Genomic DNA, 27536 nt, shown 5'->3' with positions numbered 1-27536 from the left:
CATTTCTTTCAAATGAAATAACATCTGAAGTAGGAAACGACCCTTTTCCCTGGGTGTTTCTGGATGGATCGCTTCTAACTAAAAAAAGCTCTTGAAACTCTGGTTCATTATTTTCACTGTTCGCCAAAGCTCGACCCAGGATGGGGGGGGGGGGGTAGCATGAAAATGAACCCGGAAGTTATCGTTATCCGTGGTCACTCTACTATTTTACTGAGTCTATGCAAGAAAGCAGCCAGTTCCTTCTCCCTGCCGCAGCTCTTCCCCTTGCGTGATGTGATGACGTAGAAGCCCGGTGACCGAAGGGCTCGGTCATGTGACGAGGGCAAGGAGCTGTACGCGGAAGTGCGTCCCCTTGTTGGATGGGGGCAGAGGGGATGGCGGCTGTAACGGTGGGCCCTGGGGTACCTCCTGCAGCCGCTGGGCCAGGAATGGGGCCGGGACCGGCGGAGGGCGCCGACGCTCTCTTCGTAGCCTTGAGCGCCGGGTTCACGACCTTGAGCCACCCTCTGCTCTATGTCAAGCTGCTGGTGCAGGTGCGGTCACATCCGAAAGCCGGTTCCGGGTGGGCAGTCTCTGTGGGCCTCTGGCGGAGCTGGCAGCCCCAAGAATTTGCGGGTTGCGAAGCAGGGCCCGAAAATGAATTAGAGTTATTGGCATTTGCTGTTTATCTTGGGATGTGCTTCCCAGCATCCCTGGGCAAGTAGGTGTAGCCTTCGTCCTAATTATTGGGGCTGCCCCTAATTAGGGCTCAGTTTCCGGGTTTTGTGGTAGGTGTGACCCCTTGCAACAGGTGGAGGAGGGTCAGTTCCTATAAATCAGGTTAATCTCCTTTTTGCAATTTAACTAGATATTGTAAAGAACGTTGCTATTCCGCTTGCTGTATAAAATGGCACTGTCACAACTAAAAATTGTGTGTCTATGAGAATGATTTGGACAGTTTATCCTTCACCATAAGGGTTCAGAGTGGGTTAGAACAATGCAAAAAGACAATACTAAAATTAGCTATGAGGTACCGGGCCTGTAAATCTTTTAATTCAGTAAAGGGTTGGTGTTGGTGAAACTGAGTAAGAACTGAGAACAAATGGGAAAATGTACCATCTATATAGGATGTAAACTTATGATTGAAGAACACTGGTATGGGGGATTCTTCCAAGAAGCAGATGTTGCCTGATTGGTATCTCTTTTAAAGGTTGGGCATGAACCTCTTCCTCCAACTGTTGGGAGAAACTTGTTGGGAAGAAAAGTACTTTACCTACCTGGCTTTTTTACATATGGTGAGCATACTTTAATAAAAATCCAAGGAAAGTTTGTCAGTACAATGGTACCTCGGGTTACAAACACTGGGTTACAGATTCTGCTAACCCAGAAGTAGTACCTCAGGTTAAGAACTTTGCCCAAGGATGAGAACAGAAATCGTGTGCCGGGGCACAGCGGCAGCAGGAGGCTCCATTAGCTGAAGTGATACCTCAGGTTAAGAACAGTTTCAGGTTAAGAACGGACCTCCAGAATGAATTTTCTTAACCCGAGGTACCACTGTAGTTAAATAAGGATAATACAAAACTTAGAAATGATAAGTCAACAGTAGTATAGTGCTGTGATAAATCAGTTCTTTTTTAAAAAAAAGTCTTTTCTGTGAACAAAGTTATTTTTTATGAGAATATAGATGCTGCAGGAGGAATACTGCTTAGATCATCTTGATTTGCAATGATCACAGACAAAGACAAAAAAAGTGATAGCTAAAATTGTATGGTGCACCAGGTTTTCATAGTTGAAACTGGGAGTACTCTCCAGTAGACCTTATCTTCTGAGTAGGCATGTGCTGAATTGCATTATTGCCTTTTAAATCTTGTAGGCAGTGGCCCAATTGCATGTAATGCTGAGTCATACTGTATCTAAGCATGAATGCATGAATATGAAGGTACTTTCAGTAAAAAAAAAGCTGCTGCTGCTGCTCTACTTAACATGAAACCATGGTTTGGCACTACTACGGCTGAACCCAGGCACATAGCTAGTCTCACTCCAGACAAACCATGAGCCTGGTTTCAGATATAATGCTAAGCCAAACCATGTCTTCATTTTGAGTAGCAGCAGTACTGGGGGAGGAACAAAGTGGCTGTAATTTTTACAGTGAGTACCCACACGCTTGGCCATGGTTTGGCTTAGTATTGCATGCAAACCAGGCCAACACTCTTTATCTCATTTATATTGCTAGTCATTTTGTAACAGGAAAAAAGTATTGTCTATGCCATAGATTGTATGGAATCATTGTTGGTCCTTATTGACTTAGATAGGGTTGCATGTGCTGCAAAAAGTGCATTTTGGTGTGAATAATATCTACTTATATGAATAACGCTAATAATAATAATATAATAACAACAACAACAACAACAACAACAACAACAACAACAACAACAACAACAATATTTCTTATACCCCACCCATCTGACTCAGTTGCTCCAGGCACTCTATGTCACTTCCAACAAAATTACAGGAAAAAACAACAGCAACATCCCTAGTGTTAGGCCAGAAAACCCTTTTTAGTTGATTGTACTTTTTTGATTTTGGGACATCCATTTAGATGGATGAGGATTTCATCCTTTTTGTAAATTACTTTGAGGGTTTGTTTGTTTTGCAATCAACCAGTGTATACATTTTATAAAGCTATCAAATTATAAAATAAATCATTTCGTTATAACAGATATTAGTTGTGAAAGTGTTACTATGTGTAGTGGTATGATTGTTGAGGGTTTAGTTTGCTACTTTCAGCCATACCACTTATGTGCTTCTCTTAGAGAAATGTTTGGCACCTATTAAAAAAAAAATATTCATTAGCAAACAGTTTTGCATAAAACAGAATTTTAAAAGACAGACACATTTATAGCATGTAGAGAGGCAAAATGTGTATACATCACTGCATGAATCTATAATACTCCTTGCTTTCTATGTATATAATGGTATAGAGCAATCATACTGTGATGTAGAAGCTGGGGTTTTTTTTCCTAATGAAGCTTTTTAAATGCATTTCTTTGTGATTGTTTTATTGTGTGAAGCATGACAGTCAACTGAAGAGCTAGTATATCAGCTGTTTAATGAAGATCACTTTGTATACTTGCTTTTACAGAAACATTTTCTCTTTTGAAAACAAATACAGTTAGGAAAAAATGCTGCTTTACAGCAACATGAGGGTTGGAAAAGTGGAATTAGTCTTATATTTCCACTGTAGCAAACAACCACGGCATTATACTATACTAGAAGCACATTTGAGTTTTTCCTCTCTGTCTTACCATCCGATGCTTGTAATAATTTAGGCTCTATGCAATTCCTTTCAAAACGTTTTGCAGATTATAACCTGAACCCTTTGGGGTGGAAGGAGGCAACACAGCTAAGCACGAGTTAAAGGAATCTTCACACTCTGACCTAGCCAGTAAAATCCAGTGTAACTCTTTAAGGTAGGCAGACCACAGCTGAAAGATTTAGTTGGCAATGTCAGGGTTCTCCTCATTTTACAATGGGATCTTCAGTATCAGTGGATAGTCTAATGCCCTGAGACGTGTTATTCCAAATAGATGTTTAGTCAGCTGCAAGTTGGAGCTTCTGAAGACTGACAACGACGATGATGTGACACCACAATCGTTTATTTCCTAGCCAGACACATTGTGGAAGTGGATGGGAAAAGAGGCCTTTTCCGTGGCCTTGCTCCTCGAATTCTCTCTAGCACTTTATCCACCATAAGCAGGGGGAGAGTAAAGAAGGTAAGGTTCAAGTTTGCTCTCTGCACTCAGTGTACTGAAGGCTAGTTGTGAATGACTTTTTTTTTTAAAGAAAGTCAGGTCAGCATTTCATTATAACTCAAGTGTCAGCTGACACCACTGTGGAGTGAGAAGAAGGAATGAGCTTCAAGAGCAGCCACCACTGCCACTTCTCTGGTTGTGGCAAACAGCCCCTTTCCTTCAACCAGAGGCAGTAAATCCTTTGCAAGATCCTGAGTTGCTGAGCTGAAAGAGCAGCAGCAGCTGCTGGCCTTATGCTGAACGGAGGCCCTCTGAGCATGTCTTTTAACTTTCCCCCTTTTTCATTCTGTGAACAATTTCCTGAATCCTCAGCATTTATTTTTTTTATTACTGATGGCCCTCTTGGACCATATTTTAAATTAATTGATTATTAAGTCACCATCAGGCTGCTTTAGGAATGTCTTGAGTGCCTTCAGCCTCCCTAAAATAATGATGTGCTGATCCTCTCTTAGTGACCTTTTATTTCCTGTGAAAGCCTGTTAGTCTGACACTTCTTGGCCTGCTCAGTCTTTGACAGTGGGGCTGTTGATTTCACTTTTCTAATCGTCAGTGACAGCTCCTCATTAAGGATGGGAGGAGTGGTGCTCTGTCTCCTGCCAAGATGAGTTGGCTGCCTTCCACTCCGTCCCCTCCTGCTGTGCACAGGAAAGCTCCGAAAGCTCAACACTGCCTGATTCAGCTCTATGGTTCGGGAGCCTGCGCCGGCTGCCACTCCCTCCCGTCTGTGCATTGCTTGGAAGCGGGAAGAGAGGCTCATTCATGCTCCTTCAGTGCTTTCGAGTCTGGGCCTCCTCATGCTGATTCTCTTCCTGCTAATGATGCTTTAGACACAGGGTGATGAGCAGGAGGCAAATGCATGCTTCGAAGCTGGGCATTTTCAAAGTGGAGAGCAACATCCTTCTCCATTTCTGTGAGGCAGAAAAAGTTGTGTGTGCGCGCACACACACACACACACACACACACACGCCCGACAGGGCTCCCTTGCAGCAAGAGCATAGGGAGAAGGGAAGGAAGTTGGGGAAGGGCCATAGCTTGATGATAGAGCATGTGGTTCGCATGCAAAAGGTCAGAGGTTCAACTCTGGGCATTTTCAGGTAGGACTGGAAAAGCACTGGACAGCTGTGGCCAATCCATGTAGACACTTATCTAGGTTGGCTAATGAACTGACATGGTTCCTACTTCCTTAAGGAGGAAGGAGGAAGCAAAGATGGGAGTGTAGCTCACTGGGCAAGTCACTATCTTTCAACCTAATCTGTGTAACATGGTGATCCCCCCCTCATGTATGGTCCTCTGAGCTGCTCTCCCATTCCCCCTCAGCTATATTTATTAGAAATGGGGAATAGGGAGCCTTGGGGACACCCCTAAGAGCAGATGCATCAAGTGCCATTGCTCTTCATAGCCAAGTCTCTGAAGGGAGGTGAGCTTAATAATGTCTGTCCAGGATTTAACTTCCTTCCGCAAGGCCTGTAAGACAGAACTATTCCGCCTGGCTTTCAATTTGAACTTAGCCTGATCTTTTATTCCCCTTCCTTCCCTCCCTCTCCCCTTTTTATGAAGATTATCTACTCTGGGATCCCACAGCTAATTCTTCCCTGGTTTCCTCGCTGGCCCAAATAGGACTAATTTAGCCAACTAGCCCTGGTGATCATCTAATGTTTATTGGATGGATTTTCCCCCAAATTGATTTTTGAATTCTGAATTTATTGTTATTCATGTTTTAATACTGTATTTTATGCTGTTTTTTGTTGCATCAATTAAGTGTTTTAAATTTGTTGTTAGCCACCCTGAGCCCGGTTTTCTGAACCGGGAAGGGCGGGGTATAAAAAAAAATATTATTATTATTATTATTTTTTATTATTTTGTCTTTTAGGCCTTTCCTTTGGAGGATATAGAACATGTTTCTAACAAGGATGATGTGAAAACGTCCCTCCTGAAAGTGGCAAAAGAGGTGGGATCCATTATCGAGCAATCTTTCTTTACTTAATCTTTTACCTAGTGTTTGGGGAAAAGCAACACTGTTTTGCAACTTTGCATTCTCATAAATCTAGGAAAGTTAACATGGTTCATTTCTCCCCAACTTCCTGTAAGGCTAAACCTAGTTTGGAAAACTGCCTGGGGCTAACGCTGTGAGAAGATTGGAAAGGTTGAAAATGCATATGTGGGGTCAGCCTGATTTCTTAAGATTTTGGCTCTTCTGCCACCCAAGAAATTAAAAATCAAAATGAATGGATGTAATCTCACTAAATAATTGCAGAACAATTTCTGTGAGCACAATGGAATTTCACTACCACCACCCCCAAATCTTCAGAAGGTAGAGAGAACCTGCAGAGGACATTCGGCAGATGAGTGGGGAGAGGGAAGGGAAGTTCCATTGCCATTGTAGAATTTTTTCCTGCACTTGCACAACCGAGTGTTGCACAATACACTCATGGAAGGGACTTCCCTTCCTCCCCTTGTGCAACCTGAAATCTGCTCCAGAGGGTCCCCCAATGCTTTGGAAGAGCTTTTGAGATGGAGGGGTTGCAGAGGGGAGAAGGGAGAAGTTCTGTTGTTCAAGTAGGAGCCTGCTGTACAGGTTTTGTGGCAGCATTAGATACCATCAAATGATTTTTGAAAAATGGCATAGTGAGAATATAAAAGACCCGAAAGTGGTCTTCCAACATATATAATGTTGTGAGGCTTGAAAAGTTTTGAAGAAAGCAGAAATTTGCCTTCAGACATGGGTATACCTCTGAGGTCAAATTGTTTGTGTTACCGAAGCTTCACAATCTCTCCCCTCTGAATTATCTCATATACAGTTACATCAGAATAAAGATATGTGGGAGGGAGGCAGGTCATGGCTTGAGGTAGTGAGACTCTGGGAATTGCTGCCTTCCGTGTAGTCTCCCTCCCCCCCCCCCCAATTTGTTTTTCAAAACACAAAGCTGAAACACTTAAAAGCAATCGGTTTCCCAACATAGTCCTAATGACAGTGTGATCAGTTGCAGCCATGCCATTTCTCAGAAGGTGGTTCATACTGCACTCTGCTTGACCTTCTTCCTCAGACCTCCCATGAGATGATGATGCAGTGCGTATCCCGGGTTATCTCTCACCCGCTGCATGGTGAGTTGTGTGGTCTGCTGCCTTTCGATCTCTTTCTAACCTTGAGGGTTGTTGGGTTTTTGTTTTGTTTTTTACAATCGAGTGGTATAAAAAATTTGATAAAAAGAAAAACTAGCTTTTAGTTTGGGTCTTGAAGCAATTGTTTTAAACAAAATTGGGAAAGATATTCCTAGCCATGGCAGGAGCCTGATCTTGAGTCAGACTCATTTGAGATGTTCTTACTTACTAAAGAAAACATTTCTCTCCCCCCACTTTCAGGTGTTAAAATCTATAGAGAAGGAAGTTTGCTGTCACTAATGATTGCTGAAGTAAATTTGATTCTGCATAGAAATACAAGAGACTGAGACTTGTTCCATTTCATGACATTTTGGTCCTACAGCTTACATAATAATAGGTGCATGTGCTGAAGTGTAAGAGGGATATTCACTCTACAACTGAAGAAAATATTTCATACATCTAACTAGGTGGATTCTGATGCAGGGATGAATAACCTGTGGCCCTCCAGACATTGATGAACTACAGTTCCAATCACTCACAGCCAGCAAGGACCAGTGATCAGGGATCCTGGGTTGTTGTGTGGCAGCACCAGGTGGGCCACAGGTTCCCCATAATCAGTGAAATCTTACGCAACTTGCTAATGTTTAAGGAGCCACAAGGCGCTCCCGGGGTTTTTGCTGCTAGGGAGGTATGCATTTATATCTCTGTTAAGCATCATGAACTAAGAACTATGACTGATAGAATGCTGCATTTTGGGGGGTGGATTTCGTGCCTCATGTACTGCTTGGTAGATCCTGATGAAGTGATGAAATGGTTTGCAACTGCAGTTGCTTAAATCCCTTTGTTTCCCTGCAGTAATTTCAATGCGCTGTATGGTCCAGTTCGTCGGACGGGAAGTGAAGTACAGGTGAGATTGTTCTGCCCTTTGAGAGTTGAACCTGAGAATAATAGTCTTGGATAAACTATTTGCTCAATGTGAACCAAGCAGCACCAGCATGAACAGCTCCCCATTCTTCCTCTTACTCCACTGTGTCTTTGACGCTACATATCCGTTGTCCCACTAGAATTTTATGTGTTTCAGCATCTTCTGTTTCAGACAAAAAGGAGGTGAAACACCAATATAGTTTCATAATGGTCTCCTTGTACAGAAATTTAAGATAGTTCAACTATTCAGTCACAATTTTAAGTATTTATTTTCTTTCTATAAAAACATGCATATGATGCTTTGGGGGACATACTCGACCTAAGAAAGCTCACAATATTGTAAAAACGCAATAAATACAGCACTCTAAACTAATCACAACTAGCAAAGGCTGCAGCCTTAATAGTTATTAAAAAGACCATTTAAAACAGTTACAGAGACTAATAAAACAACCAAAGAGTGCTATAGTATGTACCAATTCTGGAAATAAATTAAAAATTGCAAAGGGCAGCTTGTAAATGATGGCTTTTAAGGCTTCATTTAAAAATCTGCAGCGTGGAGGCCATGCACACTTCTTAGGAGAGAGAGTTCCACCTGAATAGAGATAGCTTGGTTGCCAGCTACCCATCTCCCGGTAACCTCATGCTTAGCTTACTGCAATGCAGCATATACACAGCAGCTTTCAAAAATAATCCAGAAACTGCAGTTGGTCCGAAGTAGGACTACAAGATTCCTTGATCCTTTCTTCAGCGACTCTACAGAAGAAGATGTCTACACTAAGCAAAGTGAAGTGGGGGGCTACTAAGGAGAGAGGGCCTTCTGTGTGGTGGCACCCCAGTTGTAGAATGCCCATCTGAGAGAGGCTGGCTCGGTGCCTCCTTAGGGTTCTTTTGTCCCCAGGTCAGGATTTTTTTAAAAAAAATTCACAGGCCTATTAGGTATCTGTGAGTAGGAGTATTCTGAATTGCACTTATGTGCTATTGATATGCTTTGATTCATCCCTGCTGGACATTTTTATGCTGCCAACTGTTATTTTATTATGGTGATGGGAAGCTTTTTTGAGAGAGAGACCGGGGCCGGAGGGGAGAGATGCATTCTGAAGAGAGGGTATTTGGTTGGAGGCTGTGTGAGTGGGACTGAAGGTGGCTGTGGGCAGGGCCAGAGCCTTCCCTCCCCGCAACCCCCTTTCTCACTCCTTTTTCCTCCCTGGCCAAGGACAGATTACTCCTGGCCAGAGTTATGAACTGCTGCTTGCTGAGGGCTTTGAAATTAGGCCAAGGGCCGCTGGTTGTCCACCCCTGTGCTAGAATCATAATGCTAATTTAGCTGTTGGTTTGTTCCAAGGAGAGGAAGACGATTCTTCTTTCCCCTGCTTGAAGCATGCCAGTAGCAGCTGCATAAATGCGCTGCTGACTGCAGAGGCGTGTGAGAGTTGCTTCCCCGAGTCTTAACCATTTCCTTTCTCAACAGGGGCGTGTTCAGCTCCATTGGGACAATTTGGAAGGAAGAAGGGCTGCTGGGATTCTTTGTGTACGTGAGTCTGTCTGAATTCCTAGCAAACCTTACTCAATCTGAAACTTTTGTTTTTGATCAGTTGCCACACCCTGGGCCAGCTCTTATGCCACACAGCCATCTGCCAGCAGAACGGCAGGTTGCTGTTACCACTCCTTAGGATTCAGTTCTGCACTCAACATTTTTCTATCAGGCAGTACATAGGATGCTGCTCCAAATAGGAGACTCCTTTGGAATTCTAAAACTCTGCAGGTACATAGAGATAAATTTCGGCCCATCATGACCAGGCAGTAGTGTCTCCTGCGCGTCACATAAGAGTGATGAAAGCAAATGACTTGGGCTTCATAGGCAGCACCTCAGCCTTGGAGCTCCTCCCTGCATTATGTCAGAGCCTAAGGCACTTTTTGGAAGGAGTCCCAGACTTACTACTTAAGCAACAATAATTACTAGGAATGGCTCGGTCAAAACAGCAATAAGGAGATCAACAAATCTTATTCTATCTGTGATTACTTTTTAATCAGCACTGAGGTTTCTAAAATGCATCTGTGCTGTAGAATGCCATTTGGAATGAGTTAGTGATTTCCTTTTGAATTAACAGACCTGGAGGATTGGAATCTCTGTATCAGGGTAGGGGTTAACCACATTTTCTGGTCACTCTTGATGAGATTTTTGTCTAAATTGCATCTTTCTTTTTTTTAAAGGCAACGGTTCTGTTTTAAATAGCCACAAAACTCTTGTAGTTTAACTCAAGTCTTTGTTATCCAATTTTCCTTCTTGGTTTTTCAGCGGTTTAGTTCCTCATATCCTAGGCGATGTCATCTTTCTATGGTGCTGCAACCTTCTGGCTCACTTGATCAACACCTACGCAGTGGATGACAACGTGAGTGGTGGGGTTTCTCATCCTGTTGAGTTGCTTGTTGGTTTAGTGCAACAGTGGATCTCTGGGTGATTTGCCCTGAATCAGCACACACACACACACACCTTACTTGTGAAAAAGAATGCTTGGGAGAAAACCAGGAGTGGATTTTTGTATGGAAGGACTTCTAAACTTGGTTTTGATAGTATCATTGAATTTCTGGACTTCTTAGTGTATGTCCACCTGACTGAGCACCTGGCACTCATGCTTTAGGGACTACTAGTTAGTACTGATATCACAGAAACATATGGGTCGGAAGAACTTAGCAGACTTGCTTATAGCTGAAATAAAACATGCTATGTTTTGATAGCAAAAGTGTGAAGAGAGAGAGAGAAGCAGGAAATTGTCAATGACATATTTGGACCTAGGTTGAAGCCTTGATTTGCAGAATGTTCTAAACTGAAGGGGGAAGGGTGTCATCTGTAAGTGAGGCCTCTCTCTGTTTCCACAGCTCAAATTGAGCATGGTTTTAAGTAGCTGACAAATCTCAGCAGAGAACACAAACCTCCCCCCACCCAGCAATACTGTTCTGCTCGTCTGTAAACTTTACAAGCTCGAGCCGTCACCATATAGCAGCCAGGAAGTGCCTTTGCCACATTCTAGCCAACTTTTTCTGTTCAGTGCACATGGTTTCTCTTAAACATCATTGATTCCCCATACTCAGTTTTTGCCTCGTTTGCAGCATGCTAATTTGGGCTAAGAAAATATCAAAACTCTCAGACCTGTTTGCTGGGAGCTGCTTGTTAATACGGCTCATGAAGTCTTTTCCCCTTTGGGGACATGGGATCAAATATTAAAACAGGTGGAGTTTAACTATGGAAAAGTTATTTCCAAAGAAAAGCAAGCTGAATTGCCTATACTTGTGTAACAACTCAGCAGTCTTTGTGGAGTTGTGTTTACAATGTCTTCAATCCAGTGCAGATATGGGGAACCTCTGGCCCTTGACCTGTTGCTGAACTACAATTTCCATCAGCTCCAGCAAGCATGGTCAGTGACCAGGGTTGGTGGGGCTTGTAGTTCAGTGACATCTGGAGGACCAAGCATTCCCCACACCTGGTTTAGTAGGTGCCCCTTGTCAGTTTAAAGCTGTTGCTGCCTGTGTTAGCTCAGATCTGGTTTAGGTTATATCTAGAACTATGCCAGCTTCTCTGCATATTCCATGCAGCCTTATTGATAACCGGTGATCTGCTTGCATTCGCTCAATGTGTGTGACGGTCTGAGCCTGAAGACACCTCTGATCTCTCTTTGTTTCAGTTCAGCCAAGCCTCTGTGATACGAAGCTACACCAAGTTTGTGATGGGGGTATGTAAGCGATTGTGCCTCTTGGGGGAATTGGTCGACATATGACTTGTTCTCCTTCTCTCTTCCACTGTTCTAGGGAAATAGTGCACACCCTTGTATGACTTTGTATAAGTACTGAGTCCCGGCAACTGGGAACTTCAGATCTCAGGGTTTGAACGGTTGATTTATGACCCTGACTTAAAGCAATAACTGGCAGCCTTTTTGGCAAGTGTGCTTCAAATGTGGTCCAAAGTATGAAACAGTGCTGCTACAGGCATTATTGCACACTGTAGTAGCTGTAACCCATCCCAGGCCTCTGCTCCTGGCCTTTTCTCATCAGCATAGCTTTGCAGAGGGAGGCAGGCTGTGTAGACTTGGCTCACTCCCAAATACAGTCATACCTCGTGTTGTGTTCCGCTCATGTTACAGACTTTCTGCTTACGAAAGCAGCAACCCTGGAAGTGTTTACTCCCGGGTTTGCCTCCCGCGCATGCGCAGAAGCGATCAGACCCTTCGTGCAAGCGCAGAAACGATCGATCGCGCCGCACACATGTGCAGAAGAGGCGCTCTAGTTGCAGACTTTTCAGGGTGCGAATGGCACCCCGAAATGGATTAAGTCCACAACTAGAGGTACCACTGTACTGGCTCCCACGGTCACTGCCTCTTGCTCCACCAGCAATGGTGCTTATGCCACAGGTTGGCCACTTTAAAAAATCTGGTCTGCTTGAGGCAAGGTGAGTTAGATGAAAGGCCCAAGTCTCCTACCTGTAAGTCCTATGAAACTGCAACGGGCGAGTGGCCAAAAAATTGCTGGTCAACCAGATTCTCCTTGGGCTTGAGAAACTGCCCAATGCCAAACCGGACTCGAATAAACCCACAATTAATAAAGTGCAAGATGTGGGTGGGGAAACCAGCTGTCATCATAACTTATCCTTAATGCATATGGATCTCTTTCCACGTGTAATTTTTAACAAGCATGTGCAGCTCTGTTGTTAAGCATCTTTCAGCTGCAGTTCTTCCTGCCAGTTGATGTATATCTGGGGCCTGTTATGCTGCTTTTCTACATAACTGACAGTTAAGCTGCCTCAGGTGAAAAAGTTTCTCTCTCTGCACACTCAAAATATGCTGGTCCTGTCTTGTTGCATGAGGCTTCTTGCTCATTGTTTTTTCGGGGGGAGAGGTGGGGGACAGTGTCTCGCTCTGCCGTATGGAAGGGAATGCCTTAGATATGTCTTTGTTTCAGATTGCTGTGAGCATGCTGACGTACCCCTTTCTTCTTGTGGGAGATCTCATGGCGGTGAACAATTGTGGGTATGTGATTTCACTCTCCCCACCCCCAACCAGCGTCATTAATGAAAACTTAATAAGTTGGCAGAACTACTTATTCTAGTCATATTTTCCTGTACTGAACAGCTTAGCCTGGACCATATGCACACACAGCATGAAAAATCACGCCCTCGCATCCCTGCACGCACCTAAAAAAGTGATTTGGGACAGACAGACTTCAGGCTGATGTGTTTGGAGATGATGCGCCGCACTGAAGGAACAGGAGGAAGAGAAGACATTGGCTGTGTGCATATGTGGAAATAGCCCACAGTTATTTTTGCTAGCCAGCCAGCCAGCATTTTTAGGTCAATAAACATGAAGTGAACAGCCTCTGTGTCTCAGGTTTGTGAATGTTCATGGTCATTGAAGGAGATGGAGTTAAGTCGGTGGCTTTTTGTAAAGTTTCTGCAGCTTGTAGAACAATGAGAGGGTTTGGTTTTATGTTGCGTATTGCCCCCTTTCTAGAGCAGGGACTGTATATATTTGTGTCTGTCGTAACTGAATAAATGAGAGCATCTGGAGGCAGTAATGATGTTGATTCCTGTTTACACCTTGATTGCTTGCTTCTCTCGCCCTCAGTTTGCTCTCTTCCTTGACTGCTCTCTTTGCTGTATAGGTTACTTGCTGGCCTCCCTCCATGCACCCCTGTGTTTTCCTCTTGGATTCAGTGCTGGAGACACCTCAGTGCTCAGGTGAGCAGCCGTGTTTACTCTGAGATGAGTTTAGCCAGAGAAAGTAAAGCTTTGGTTCCTGAGCAGTTCCTCAGTACAGATGGATGGCAGAAGCATGCATCCTTTCTTGTCCTGAACAGAAGTGGATGATTCTTAACTTTTTGCAAATCTGCCTTTGCAAATTTAGCCACAGAAGAAGCAAAATGTCACCCCCCAACTCCCCTGCCGTTTTTACTCTTTAGTGTTTTCATAATCTTTAAAATCTTGTTCAGACTAACATCAGTAAGGATAATCTTCCCAGTAAAGTCTATTCCTGTGAGATTTGGTGTTTGTCTTTTTACACCACCGTAATATTATGCAGGGTTTCCCTAGACATGTATAAAATACAATGGTACCTTGGTTCTCACACTTAATCTGTTCCGGGAGTCCGTTCAACCCCCGGAACCGTTCAAAAACCAAGGCGTGGCTTCCGATTGGCTGCAGGAGCTTCCTGCACTCAGTCGGAAACTGCATCAGACGTTCAGCTTTTGGAAAATATTCACAAACCGGATGGGAGCCGATTTGTTTGACAACTAAGCCGTTCAGGAACCAAGGTACCACTGTAAGAGGAAGAGGGGAAAATGAATGCATATGGGGGATTACTATTTGTATTTTGCTCCTGGTTTACTGTTGCTGCATCCAGCACCCTTATTTACTATACATTTTTTTTAAAATGACAGCTCTTATAAATGTCTTCTTCTCCTGTCTTCTTCTCCCTAGGGGCAGCTCTTCAGAGGCTCCAGCCTACTTTTTCGTAGAGCATCTGCACCAGCATATCTTATTGATTAATCTCATCTGGGAGAAAGAGGTCAACCTAGACTCTTGTAGAAGAAACCTTCAATGCTTGCTTTGACATTTCCTTTTTAATTTTGAAGTCAAAGGTGAAAGAGCAAGAGCATCTTCTCCCCAGCAAATTGGACTGGCTTCCTAACTGCACCATGTTGACTTAAGTTGCCAGCTGATCTTGCCAGTCAGGGTGGGGCAGGAACACTTTTCAGTGCCAGCCAAGCCTAAAGTCCAAAGGGACAGCCTTACTGGAGAACGGTTATAGCTTCTGAAGGCTTGGCATGCACATGGCTCTCTGGAGTCAGGGACACAATGAGAAGTTTGTTTACATCATTCTTTGCACTGCCTAAACCAGCCGAGACTTCAGTTGGCTGCAGTCTCTTCTCGGTGCCATCGCTAGACAAGTAAAATAGAATAGCCATTATTGCATTAGTCTGTGGACCAGCAAAACATTAGACAAATTGGAGAAGCTAAACTTAGCTCTGTCAGCTTTGGCCTCTGCCTCATTGGCTAGCCTACATGTTAAAATCCCAATTGGTTTTAGAATATTTTTCATACTTAGGATTCAGGAGAGCCACAGAAAACGTACCATAAGTGGCAGTATTATTCATTTCCTAACAATGACATGCATAGAGCTGAATCTTGATTTAACATAGCATCTCTCAGGTCTTCCACCACCCAGATTTTTCATGAGGTTCTTCTCTTAAGTTGGCACATAAGAGTAATCAATTTTATCTGGGTTTTGAACAACCTGAGCATGGGAAAGGGGTGTTGAACACTAAGAGGGAAGATACACTTCCTAAGGGAACATAACTACAAGCACCTTAAGACTGAGCTGAGTGTTGCCCACTAATGAGATGTTTAAGCCAGAATTGGTATAGCTAGTGCTATTTTTCTAGAAAAAGAGGTGCTGGAACTCACCATGAATGCCTCCCTTGTTCTCTCAGAATGGCAACCTCACCCGCCTGATTGGTGCTGGAACTGAGTTCCTGCAAGTTACGGCTGAAAAAAGCCCTAGCACAGGTAGCGCTAATAGTGTCCACAGGGCCACATGTGGATACCACATGTGTACACTAGGGCTCTTCTGCCATTCATGAAGCCAGGGGACCTTCTGGGGTGGGATTCAGTGGCACACAAGGGGATGCAGCTGGGGGGTGAATCATGGCCAAACTGAGATAGCATGTAAGCAAAGAAAGGAAATGTTTTCTCTGCTGACCTGTATGTGAATAAGCTTGTCAGACTTGCTGTTCTAGACCTATTTCCCCAGTTCAGCAGTGCTCCCCACTGTCAGATGATGCTGGGCAAGAACGTCTGCCGTGTTAAGGACTTGTAGCTTTGTTGTGTAGAACAGAATGGTTTTTGCACATTGGTTGTCATAGCTAAGGCTGCCTTCTGATCATGTGAATTTGGGCCATGATTAGTTTTTCTAATTTCTGCTTTAGAAGTTCATGTGAGTTGGCTCTAGTTGACATGAAGACTTTCATTATTAGATCAGTTCCACAGTCAAAGGGGAGTTGTGTGGCTACTTCGCCACAAGCATGGCTGACAGTTCAGTCCACAGCTGACTGCTTCCCCCACGTTTGCATCTTTGCAGTAGCATGGCAAACGTTGGGAAATTATCTTCCTGGCAAAGCATCTACTTTACCAATAATTTTGAGACTTCTCTGCTAAACTCATATTCTCACCACACTTTAGTTCTGTGAATTGGTGCTGAGCTTGAGACAAAGGCCAAGCCAACTCTTGTCAATTAATGTGGTTGTCCACATTGGTTGCTTTGTGGTTGCTTTGGTTCTGCAACTTTTAAGCTACTTGATCTTGTATGCCACAACAGTATATAAGAAAAGTCAGTTTATTTGTGAATTGCACTAAAGTAGTGTTTCATTTCAGCAAGGATGTGGTTGTAGCACGCTGGTTCAACTTAAGTTCAACTATTAGTGTTTGTCTTCAGGAAACTAGGTGATGAGAATTGGGATTCTAAAGGCAACTAACTCCTTGTCCAGTAAAAGTGTTAGAGGCATTCCTTCGTTTGTGATCAGAGCTTATTTATACACACAAAAAATGGCTATATTCCCGTCCAGTGCTGCTGTACATAGGCTTTCCCCGTTCTATTTGCTGTGTTGTTAGTTCTTTGTTGTATGTGCATGAGTGCTGTATGTGTTACTAAGTAATTCCAAATGCATCTGTGCTGGCTTCTGCAGTGCCTGGGGATTCTTTCTGGGTCAAAAGGAAGGGCATTAATTTTGTAATGTCATACAGTGAAAAATGATATGGATGTCTTGTGATTTCCCCCCCTCTAAATCCTTGGGGAGCCCAGGAAGAGCCTGGTCTTGCTTCTTGCATCCAAGGAACCGCAACAATTCCTCAGAGAAGGAATAGGGTCATTTGTTTTCCAGATAGGTGTCCCAAATCTTTTACTTTCCAAACATTGTCATTTGAACAGATACTTGTCTTGATGCTTTGGAGATCTTGTCCTGTATAGCATATTTGTACATGTATTATTAGTACATGTGGGAGGCTCTTGTGGTATCTAAAATATCTGCTACCTTATCCCTTTGACCCAACCCATCACTTTAATGCTTTTACCTTTACCATAAAACTGCATGATATTGTTTTTATAACTGTTAATTGAATTCACTTTGAAATAAAACTGTGGAAAATGACATCCCTTGAGCTTCTTTAATGTTATGCATGAACCCAAGGACTGTAAATCTCAGCCGCCTAGTCTGTTTGTTTTTAAATCTAAAATGTTCACACACACAAAAACACCCATTGTGGTTATGCGCTATGTCCATCCTGCTCAAATGAGACTGTAAAGGTCAGACCCAATCAGAACAATGAAACTAGAATGAAGTGTTCACTCTGCACCACAGTGTTGCTGTGTAAAGGCTACAAAATACAGTTGTACCTCAGTTCTTGAACATCTCCATTGATGAATGCTTCAGAACTTAAATGCCAAAAACCCGGAAGTAAATGCTTCTGTTTTCGAAGGCACCTCGGAAGTTGAACGGCTTCCGCTGCTTGTTTTTCAATTTTCTCAATTGAATTTGCAGACAGTCCTTTGCACCTCGGTTTTTGAATGTTTCGGAACTTGAATGGTCTTCCAGAATGGATTACGTTCAAGAACCAAGGTACCGGTTCTTGTACTGGTTGTACTGGTATGTTTTTCAGTAAGTCAGTTTTCGCATACCCACCTTCCTTATTTATGCCATACTAAGACTATTGGCCATGTTGCCTGGACTTGATGGGAATAATAGAGATCACCTCTGATTTGTAGGAACATGGGTATCAGGGTTGGGAAGGACTCCTTTCAGAGACCTTAAAAGAGTCGCTGCCAGCCAGAGTAGACAATATGGGACTATATGTTCCATGGTCTGACTTGGTATAAGTCACCTTCATATTACCAGGCCTAAAGATTTTTACACATCAGTGGTTCTCCATCAACCACTTCAGAATTGCTTAGGGTCTTGGTCAACCACTTAATTACTTTTTTGCCTGTTGTAGGAATTTGATTTGTAATATACAGTATATGAAATAAAAGACTCAATAAAAATACAATTAATATTCAGCGCGATGGATGTGCCAGCTCTCATCTTCAGCTACAAATCCTCAGATGCACCTCAGGTCACCTGAATGAAGTCCACAGACCACAGTTTGCCATCCCCTATCCTAGACAATAGCCTCAATAGACTGTCTTGGACTCCAGGCTGTCTTCCTTGCTGAAACATCCTCTTTTCACCATATCCCAGGCTTTGGCAACTCATAAACATAGTTCAGTTTGTTTAGAGATCTGGTAAAGAATGTATATTAGATTAGGTAGACATTTGGCTTCTGGCAGTGGTTTTACTGTACAACTGACTACTAAATTATTATTAATAAAAAGTAAGATCTCAACAGCAGTGACAGGGTCAGGGTCACTTTTCAACCTTTAGTAAAGGTGCTAATTTATATACGTAGTTGTATATGAAGCAAACTTTGCTTTCCCCAGTTACATGCAGATTTTGTTTATGAGCTTTCCAATAGCACTGTGGTGATCGTGCTTAGGGTACTTTGTTTGAGGATCACATCTTCTGAGGCATAATAAGCTTCTATGCTCCTCTTGTCACACTGCAGTTCACCATCAAGAATTTGAGGAAATAGCCTGGGAAAGACCCTTTTCTCTCTGGGTCAGCACAACATCAGTTCACTGTAGAAATCCAGCCATGCATTGGTGGGCAGACAAGCACAAGCTTTTCTGGTTTGAGGGGGTTGGAAGTACTAAAACAATACACTGGCTCCGCTGAAAGGGAGCACACAGAGTCGGCTGTAAAAATTTGGTACCTCTGGCCAGTATGTAGCGTGCCAACCATCTCCTATTTTTAACTTGAAGTGGTTCAGTTCTGAGTGTTCAAAGGGATTTCTTCTTATGAAACTGCTCAGTACGTTCCCTTTTTAAAATTCATTCACTGGAGAGGAAGGGGAGTGTGGATCAGCCCTTCCCAGTTAAAAAGTCTGCCTTGCAGGGGCTTGTGTAGGCGAATGTTCCTGTTATACAAATTTCTCGTCTTCCCTTTTCTCTGTTCCCATCCATTTTCACGTCCTTCCAGAGTCTACCCCCAGGGACAGCCCCCTCCTCTCCTCCCCTTTTGCATCTGCTTCCTTCCCCTTTTATATCTGGTTCTGGCAGCTACTTCCGTCTGGTGCCTCTGAGTGCATGGCATATTGTCCTGAACAGCCAATGGCTTTCTCTCTCTGTGTGTGTCTCTTTCACCCCCAAGCATGATGCAGAGCTGCTGTTTTGGAGGAAGCTGCAGCTAAGAACATTTGTGGCACGTGTGGGTGGCTTGCAGCTCTTTTGTTTACAACAATCAGGGTCCAAGGAGAGGAGATTCCTGGGTCATCTCCAGCCCGTATGCTGACCAGATAGCCGCAAAAAAAAAAAAGGACCAGTCTACAGAGGAATGTTAGTTCCTTTTAAAAAGTCGAGCAGATTGACTCGCTTATATATCCCAAGTCGCATGGGCATCCATATCCTCAGAGCCCCCTCTTTAGATGACCCATTAGTGGAGCATTCACGTTGATAAGCTTATCAGCAATGAATTTTTCTCCCAGTGAGCTTCTGTTGCCACATGGTGGAAAGACTGCTGAAGATCAGAGCCATTGAGATGTCTATTTCAAGTGAGCAGCTTTCTTAATTCTGAGAACCATGCAAAAAGACAGATCTGGGTGGATTTGTTGTGAAACCTGAGTTCTCAGATAAAAGCTGAAACGTCTGAAGTTTGCCCAAATTTCAAATGTTGATGCTCTTTAATTTGGATCTGAAATGTTTATCCTAAAAATCAAGTGCTTTACAATGAGAAGGTGGCAGTATGTATGCTGTGGTTTATTTTGTTTTTTGGCAGGTATGAACCACAAAACAGCTCTCCAGCTGTCTCCATTGCCAGCTATTGCCAAATATTGTCGGTTACCAGATACCATGGCAAGGCTGTTCTAAGTGTAATGCAGGGAGTATAATGGAAGATAGCCTCTGGTCACAGGCTCACGATTAGAACCAGTTGGACTTGCCTTGCTTCACAGGCGTCGGGTGCAAGTAACTACATGTGCAATCTGTAGAATCAGGTTGATACCTTTGCTTTCGGATTATTGCTATCACAGCTATGGGTTTTTGTGACGCTAAAAGAGCTTATGTTGTGTAGCTCCTGTTGTGAAGATATTCTAGATCATCTTTCCTTAAACTCTATCATCTACTTGAAAATCACTGTAAAGGTAAAGGTACCCCTGACCATTAGATCCAGTCATGGATGACCCTGGGGTTGCGGTGCTCATTTCGCTCTATAGGCCGAGGCATTTGTCCGCAGACAGCTTCCGAGTCATGTGACCAGCATGACTAAGCCGCTTTTGGCGAACCATAGCAGCACACAGAAACACCGTTTACCTTCCCGCCGGAGCAGTACCTATTTATCTACTTGCACTTTGACATGCTTTCGAACTGCTAGGTAGGCAGGAGCTGGGACCGAACAGCGGGAGCTCACCCATCGACCTTCTGATCAGCAAGCCCTAGGCTCTGTGGTTTTGACCACAGCGCCACCCGCGTCTAAACTCTCTCATCTACTTGAAATCACTGTAGTAGTTATCAAATACCTTCATACCTACTGGGAAGCTCATTTGAATGCCAGCCTTTATGTGGTCAATGTGCAAAAGAGGAAAGAAGTGGTAGACTTGGGGAGCCAAGGGAATCCTACAAAACTTTTAGGAACAAAATGTAACAGGGGGCCCAAAGCTGAATGACCACAGAACACTTCTGGAAAAATATGGGAGGGGGGGACCATGAAGGAGGGAAAATATGGACTACCTAGGAAGACGGTGTGGCTGATTGGCTGGTAAGACATCCATGCTGCACCTTTTGTTGCAGGTCCCAGTTGCTAATTACTGTTTGACACTGTCAAGCAACTGAAATCAAATGGCATTAGAGGTCAAGCCGTGCTTTCAAATGTTTTGACAAACACTTGAATATGCAGAGAATTTCTGGTGTGTTACTCAGCGCCGGCATTCGACAGGAATCTTTTTTGGAAGCTTTCAGCTTTCAGCTGAAGCTTGGATTCTTCTGCTCTGAAGCCATCCTGTAGGCAGGGACTGCCAATCTCCTGCCCTCCACAGGTTGCTGGAACTGTTACTCTCACCAGCTCCAGCCAGCCCATGCTGACTGGGACTGAGGAGTGCCATAGCCTGAACCGTGTGGAGGGCACCAAGTTGAGGAAAGCTGCTCTAAGCAAACAGAGGGGAAAGCGAGGCCTTTTCAGGGCCTCAGGCTTCGGCAAGGTGTGCTTCAGCTGCCGCCTCCTACCTGTGCTCCAAGATTATGGAGGCTGCTCTACACGCAGAACTAGTGTGTGGAGATGACGCACTGCCCCATGCTAAACAGAGGAGCCATTCTTGAGGCTGTGGAGCACGCCCTTGGCCCAGAGCGATAGGAATGTTTGCTTTTCTCTGCTCCTGTTGTACTGTGCCAGAGCAGGCAGCACGTAGACAAGAAGACAGCAGAGCCCAGCTAGAGGGGGTGGGGTCAGGCCTCGCATTCCCACTGAGCAGCTTGAAGGGCATGGCTGGCTTTGGAAGGGAAGAGAGAGTGCAGGGCAGACAGCTAGCTAAGCTACAGTCCTAGAGGGTCTCCTTTCCTTGGAGCAGGGAATTGGAGGGCAAGGAATTCGTATTTCAGGTCAATGTGAATGTCAAGTAGGGATAGGTTAATCTGCCTATTTTTTGTTTCTCTCCCTTTCTTCTTTTTCCACCCTTAAATTCAGATGTCTATGTTCCTGCTTCAGGTTTTTGTTTTTTTAAAAAAAATTAAAAACAAGTTATGAAATTCGTTAATATCGCAATAGATTTTACTGCAAATTTCTCCTAGTTTCTTATTCAGTTTTACTGAATGTATACTTTTTTTGCAAAGCAGTTTTCCCTTTAAAAATGCCTTTCTGAATGTCACTTTCACTAACATGCACACTTAAATGCACACTTTGTTTCAATATATGCATTTTTGTGCACATTGCTTGGATGGAGAACTGCATTGCAAAATTCAGAGAAATGCAAATTTCAAAAGATGGCTGTGTTTTGGTTTGGGTATTGCTTCAGGAAGTGCAGATTAGGTAGGCTTGTCATTACATGTGAATTGAATCAAAATTCTCCCCATCCCTAATGTGATATTATCAGTAAATGGAAGTCTGGGCCAAAGGCAGACTTGTGCTGCTGATGATTTTTCTCCCAAAGGAAAATTCACATTTTTCTCTCTGTAAAAATATGTGTCCATCCTTTAACATATTGACACAAATAATTACTATCTATCATCTATCTATCTATCTATCATCTATCTATCTATCTATCTATCTATCTATCTATCTATCGGTATACTTTAAAATGCTTCCAAAATTTATCCAGGCGTTCCTAGATTAGTGTGATATTTGTCTTGAATATATTGCCACAATATGAGCCATACTGCTGGGGATATTTGAAGCTTTTCCTAGGTACTGTGTGAAGTGCCAAGAAAACCTAAGACAATATTTGATCAGAGATCATGGTGGCCCACAGAAAATGAATGTGCGTACCATGGGGCAATAAGAGCTTTGAATCTATATTATCTGCATTCAGCTCTGCTGGCTGCTTCTTTTTCTTTCCTGCCCAAGATTGATGTGGAAGGTTTGAAGTGCTAATTTGCAGTCATTAGCACCTCATTCTCCCAGTACCCCTTCTCTTTGAGAACAGTAGCCATACTGTCTGTCAGGAGATGCTCCTAACTCATGCTCTTAAATTGTATTTTATTGTACATCTGTTGTTTGGCTTGACAATGCCTCTAGGGACATGTTTTCTTTCTTGAAAAGCTATATACAAATTTATTAAACAGATACATTTAAATGGATGCTCCATCTCTGTGTACCTCATGAACTTGCTGCAAGCCAAGACTCAAGTTACGTAAATGAACGAATCTTCAGGCAAAAAATTAATGACCATCTTGGTTCCCCTACTGTTCAGTTCCAATATCATATGGTGCCTTGCAAGACTGAGGGTTGTTGGAATTTCAGCATAATGAAATCTGCAGTAAGGAATTGAAACAGTGTTCGGGCAGCGTTTGCAGGGCTCACTTTTGCACTGGAAAATTCGTTCTCTGCGAATTCAGATGATGAACAGTCCCAATCTGTACCTCCCACACTAATGTGAGAGCTGGAACCCATGTGTCTTTGGATTTTGCACTTTTCCAAAATTTCTGATGCGATTCCTAGGCTCAAGATGCATTTTCAAACTGCATATTCAGTGAAATATGCTTTGAAATGTGTGGTTTGAGAGGAAATGCATTCCAAAAGGTGCGTTTCGTGAGACAATATGTTCAAAATGCATATTCTTTTAGATACCTAATTAAATGCATTTTTTGAGAAAATTAAATAGAAAACTTTAAATAGATAGCTAGGTAGAAATATAATAGACTGATGTCGAAACGGGACAGGACGGTCTTCTGAATAAACACATCAGAAAGAGGCATGGGCCAGAAACAGACTGATCTAGTCATTCATTGACCTAATGAAATAGATGGGGCAAATCTTATAAAAGAACATGAGAAATGCTACTGTGCTTGTGTCCCATCAGTAGGAATCTGACTGGCCTCTGTGGGAACAGAATACTGGACTAGAGAAGCCTTTGGTTTGATCCAGCAGAGCTACTCTTGTGTTCTAAAAGCGTTCTATTTCCTTTGTTAATAAAGACCGGCCTGTTTATTTATATACTGCATTCTTGCCAACATACTCAAGTTGGCTTTACGGTTTTGAACAAATCTCATTTTCAATGTATGTTTCAACTAGATTCGTTTTATCCCCGGATATATACTCCTACCTTCGGAGGCCTCCACTTGAGCCTAGACTTGCAGCCTGAAATGGCAGCCGTTACTCGAGCACAAGAAGGGACATCACTGGAATAAAACGACTTCAGTCGGAACCCAAGGAGGTTGCTCTTAAGCTCAGCTGCTTTCCTTCCAGCAGCTGGAAAAATCCAGTTCCAAACAGTTTGGATAGGATTCAAGAGGCGAAAACTAAGGGGGCGGAGGGGGAAGAGAGAGGAAGGAAAGCTCGTGGCGTTGTTGCGAGGTTAAAAGCACCTTGCTTGAGAATGCCGTCTCCCATTATTGATCGGAGAGTCCTTCCTGGTAGGAGGGAATACGTCGCTATAATACTGAGGTAAAAGGGAAGCAGCTGGATTCCTCCCAGTTGGGTGCTGTGGAAAGGTGGCCATGTTGGGCAAGGGGTCTTCTGTGTGGTAGGAAATAATCTTTCTCCACAACTACAAAAGCACAAGAGTCTTTTCTGAGCATGCTGTAGGATCCCGCGGCAGTATACAAAGGCCCTGCCATCATGGCGTCTCTTCGTCTCCTTCAGGCAGCGGCCCACAGAGTTCATGTGGTGTGTGGGGAGAAAGAAAAGGGGGGAGGAAAAGAGGGAGACTATAAATGCTGGATTCCTGCTTCTAAGTTCATCTCTTTCCCTCTCTCCCCCCCACCGCCCTCCCCAATTCCAAATTGCTGCTGCAAGCCTTTAGAGGGCCACTTATGTTGATCCAGATGTAAGGAAAAGCCTCCCACTCATCCTCTTGCTCTCCCTTGATTAAAACATTATAATTCTTTAATCTCTCTGAATTGAGTTTCTTCCTTAAAAGCTGCCTGTTCTCTTTGATACACCAAAGCAGTTCTTGTCACGCTGCCAAAGGAGGCCGAATAGAGTGTCACACAGCTCAAACTTTTACAAGCTGAGTGAGCAGGAAAACAAGCAAAGGCACACAGGCAAGCAGAGAGAAAGAGAGATACAGAAAGAGAGAAAGAGGGCTGATATCTTCCATTTTATTTTAATTTTTTTGGGTTCCTTGCCGAAGAGAAAGAAGAGCGTGCTTTTTCTCGTTCTGTTTTTTTGTTTGAAGCTCAGCCATAAATATAATTAACTTTTCCAGCAAACGTGATGGCCAACCTCTGAGAAACTTGGACGAGGAGAAAAGGGGGGGTGGGAAATGACGTCACCGCGATCTGGGGGTGCCTTTCGCGCTGCCTGTCAGAGCCGAAAGAAAAGAACAGGGCAATAAAACAACGGCTGCCTCTGTCTCCTTCGTTAAACACGGCACTAATTGGATGTTAATTTCTCTTTGCTCTTCTCGCTGTTTGATTGTAAGAACTCTCCTCCTCTTTCTCTCCCCCCCCCCTTGCAAGACTCTTGCCAGTCGCAGGGAGTCTATACTGTACATTCCCTCTCAATTGTGGGCTCAAACAATTCAGAAGCCCAGGCAGTATTAAAAGAGGGGGGGAAGGGGGGATTGGATTTAGGAGTTTCACGAAGCTCAACATTTTCCTTTCATTGCCCTGTACAGAGTTCGGAGTATTTTTTTTTCTCCCTCCCTTGCGTTCTGTCCAGTCTCCTTGGCAGCACGGGGGGGGGGGGGAGAGAGAATTAACCCAACCACTGCCCAACTCCATGTGTTGAAACAGGCATTTAGGGGAGCCAGTGCAGGCAGGAAGCTGTTGCCGTCTTTGCTGCCCAGGTCACCCTTAAAGGGTGTTTGTGTTTCTTAGCTTGGATGCTGGAGGGTGCTGAGTGCATCTGATCGATCCATAATGTACCCACGCGCACACACACACACACAGACACGCACAGAGTGGTGCAGTGGAAAAAGAGGTAAGTTAAGAACAGGCTTTGAGGGAGAGCAGGGGGGGATTTACCAAGGGAGATGGTGGGTGGGTGGAGAGAAAGAAGGAGAAGGGGAGGGGAAGGAGAGGAAGGAGGTGGAGGGTAGAAATGTGGGAGTAAAGTCCTACCTGGGATCGGTGCCAACTTCCTGCACAGGGCTGCAGACCCGCAGCTTTGAGCAACCCACCAGAGGCGACTTTTCTCTCTTGTCACAAATCCAAAAGGCAAGGAAGGCAACAGGAACAGGTACAACAGATGCAAAGCAGCCTTCTTTGCCAAGGTGCTGGTGGGTAAATCCTTCTCTCCCCCCCCTCTCCCTCCCTCCCTTCTCCAATCCTTATTGCAGCTAGCTGTATTTTTTCTGTTTTAAGGATCCTTTCAAGCAGGCTGGATAGAGGCTTTTTTTGTTTTTCATGACTATATATCTCTATAGAGAGAGATATTGAGGGATTGAATTCTCACGCCAGTTTCTCCTCTCCGTTTGGATTAACATGCAGAAGATGTGCCTGTCACTTTGCTTACTGTCAGTGCCTGTTCAGGGATGGGAGAGGGCTTTGTTCCGCGCTGCCTGGGAAGCTGTGCCAACTCTGACTTGGCAGCCGAGCCAGAGTGGGCAGGGAGAACGCAAAGAGAGCGAGCGAGAGAATGACTGCTGAGGCTTCCAAAGTGGGAAGTGGCTGTAGGCCCATTTCCGAACGAGGCAGCTATTCACTCTGCCCCCTTCTTCTTCTTCTTTCTTTCTCTGTCTCTTTCTAAGACTGGCACGGACAAAATGGAAAATGTGGGGGCCTGTCTGCTCTCCTCTGGCATGTCCCGGTGGGTTGGTTTTCTTTCTGTCTTTTCTTTTTCTCCCTCTCTCTCTTTTTTTAATCATCCTCACCTGCCTCCGTTTTTGTTTTGTTTTTGTTGTCTCTTAGCTCCATTTTTCAATCGGGAAATGAGGCATTTCACAAAAGCGAAAATGCTTCTTGCATAACTAAGATGATGTGGGGGGTGGGTGGGTCTTGTGTTTTTGTTTTTGTTTTCCCGCCCTCGTATCTCTCTTGGCTGGGTTAAAGAACTGTGCCGCCACCAACATCCCGAGTTCAGGACAGTAGGAGCCAAGATTTATTTTACGTGCGTACATTGGGGAGACCGGGGAATGCTTGTTGGGGAAGCAAGAGGGTGGTTTAGGGTGTTGGTGTGCTGAGGTTGGGGGTTTTTTTTTGTTCTTCGTTTTGGCCCTTTGGAGGGTGTTCCCACAAAAAGCTGCAAAACTTTCCATGCACTAGCTCCTGAAAAGTCACTGGAGTGTTTGGCAGGGTTTTTTGTGGGTTTGTTGTCTTTTTAAAAGTATGTTTAAAGACCATGTTAATAATGGGAGACCGTCCCAGGGGCATGCTAACCAACGGTTCCAAGTGCTGGAATTCCTGCCAGCCTCCCTTTGTGCCAGCCTCTTGTCGGCCTTGGCGTCTCATTCGGATGAAGCCTGGCATGCAGGCACCGCCCATTTCTTGGCGCTGAGCTGCTATGAGAAGGAAAAGGGAACGCAGGGTGGGGGCTGTCTCACTCAAACTGGCCTTGCTCAGAGTGGGGGGGGGGGAGAAAACCATTCCTGATGATTGTCCAGATAATCGGAACTAAAGAGAGCGACTACCGAGCAACAAAACCTTTCTCCTTCATGGCACGTCTCTTTCGGGTACGAAATCAAATGTAGCTCTTTTAGAAATGTTTGAAAATGCCGTTTTTTATTTGTCCAAATGTTCTGGCGCGTGCTTACTGCTACATCCTCCTTTCCCTGCCGCAACCTTCCCGCTTTTCGTGGGGCTAAAACATACAAGGTTTTTCAAAAACAAAAAAACCAGACAAACTGATGGTGGGTTTTTTTTAAAAAAAAAAATTATTTGTACTGCCCACCCATAGATCAGGGCTCTTTTATTTATTCTGGTTCTGAAAAAAAATACTTTGATTATGGGTACCGGGAGGAGGGGGGCTGGGTGATTGGGGTTTTTTTTCCTGGATTTTTGCCAC

The 27536-nt window shown here is 43.9% G+C and overlaps 1 protein-coding gene and 1 long non-coding RNA gene across 3 annotated transcripts; one reads left to right on the top strand and one right to left on the bottom strand.

The window, feature by feature from the left end:
- Positions 1-283: 283 nt before the first annotated feature.
- Positions 284-17003, top strand: MTCH1 (mitochondrial carrier 1). 2 transcript variants are annotated; one of them, XM_083445911.1, is made up of 12 exons: positions 284-533; positions 1190-1274; positions 3646-3752; positions 5662-5739; positions 6836-6893; positions 7746-7797; positions 9283-9342; positions 10111-10204; positions 11495-11542; positions 12765-12832; positions 13464-13539; positions 14278-17003. In XM_083445911.1, exons 1-12 carry the CDS (start codon positions 360-362, stop codon positions 14344-14346), a joined length of 969 nt encoding a protein of 322 aa, XP_083302037.1. In that variant the 5' UTR covers positions 284-359; the 3' UTR covers positions 14347-17003. The 2 variants fall into 2 exon arrangements, with proteins under 2 accessions (XP_083302037.1, XP_083302038.1); XM_083445912.1 differs by lacking the exons at positions 13464-13539; positions 14278-17003 and adding an exon at positions 12940-13174 and having other exon boundaries at positions 307-533; positions 12765-12836.
- Positions 17004-22611: 5608 nt separating this feature from the next.
- Positions 22612-26494, bottom strand: LOC310679973. Its single transcript, XR_014512573.1, has 2 exons — positions 25655-26494; positions 22612-24227 (listed from the first exon to the last, which is right to left on the bottom strand). It is a non-coding gene; the product is annotated as an uncharacterized lncRNA (long non-coding RNA).
- Between the last annotated feature and the right edge of the window lie 1042 nt (positions 26495-27536).

The sequence above is a fragment of the Podarcis tiliguerta genome, assembly GCF_965153285.1.
Source record: "Podarcis tiliguerta genome assembly, chromosome: 6".
Taxonomy (NCBI): Eukaryota; Metazoa; Chordata; class Lepidosauria; order Squamata; family Lacertidae; genus Podarcis; species Podarcis tiliguerta.
The sequence above is the reverse complement of the archived record's forward strand: the minus strand, read 5'-3'. Positions and strand labels throughout refer to the sequence as shown.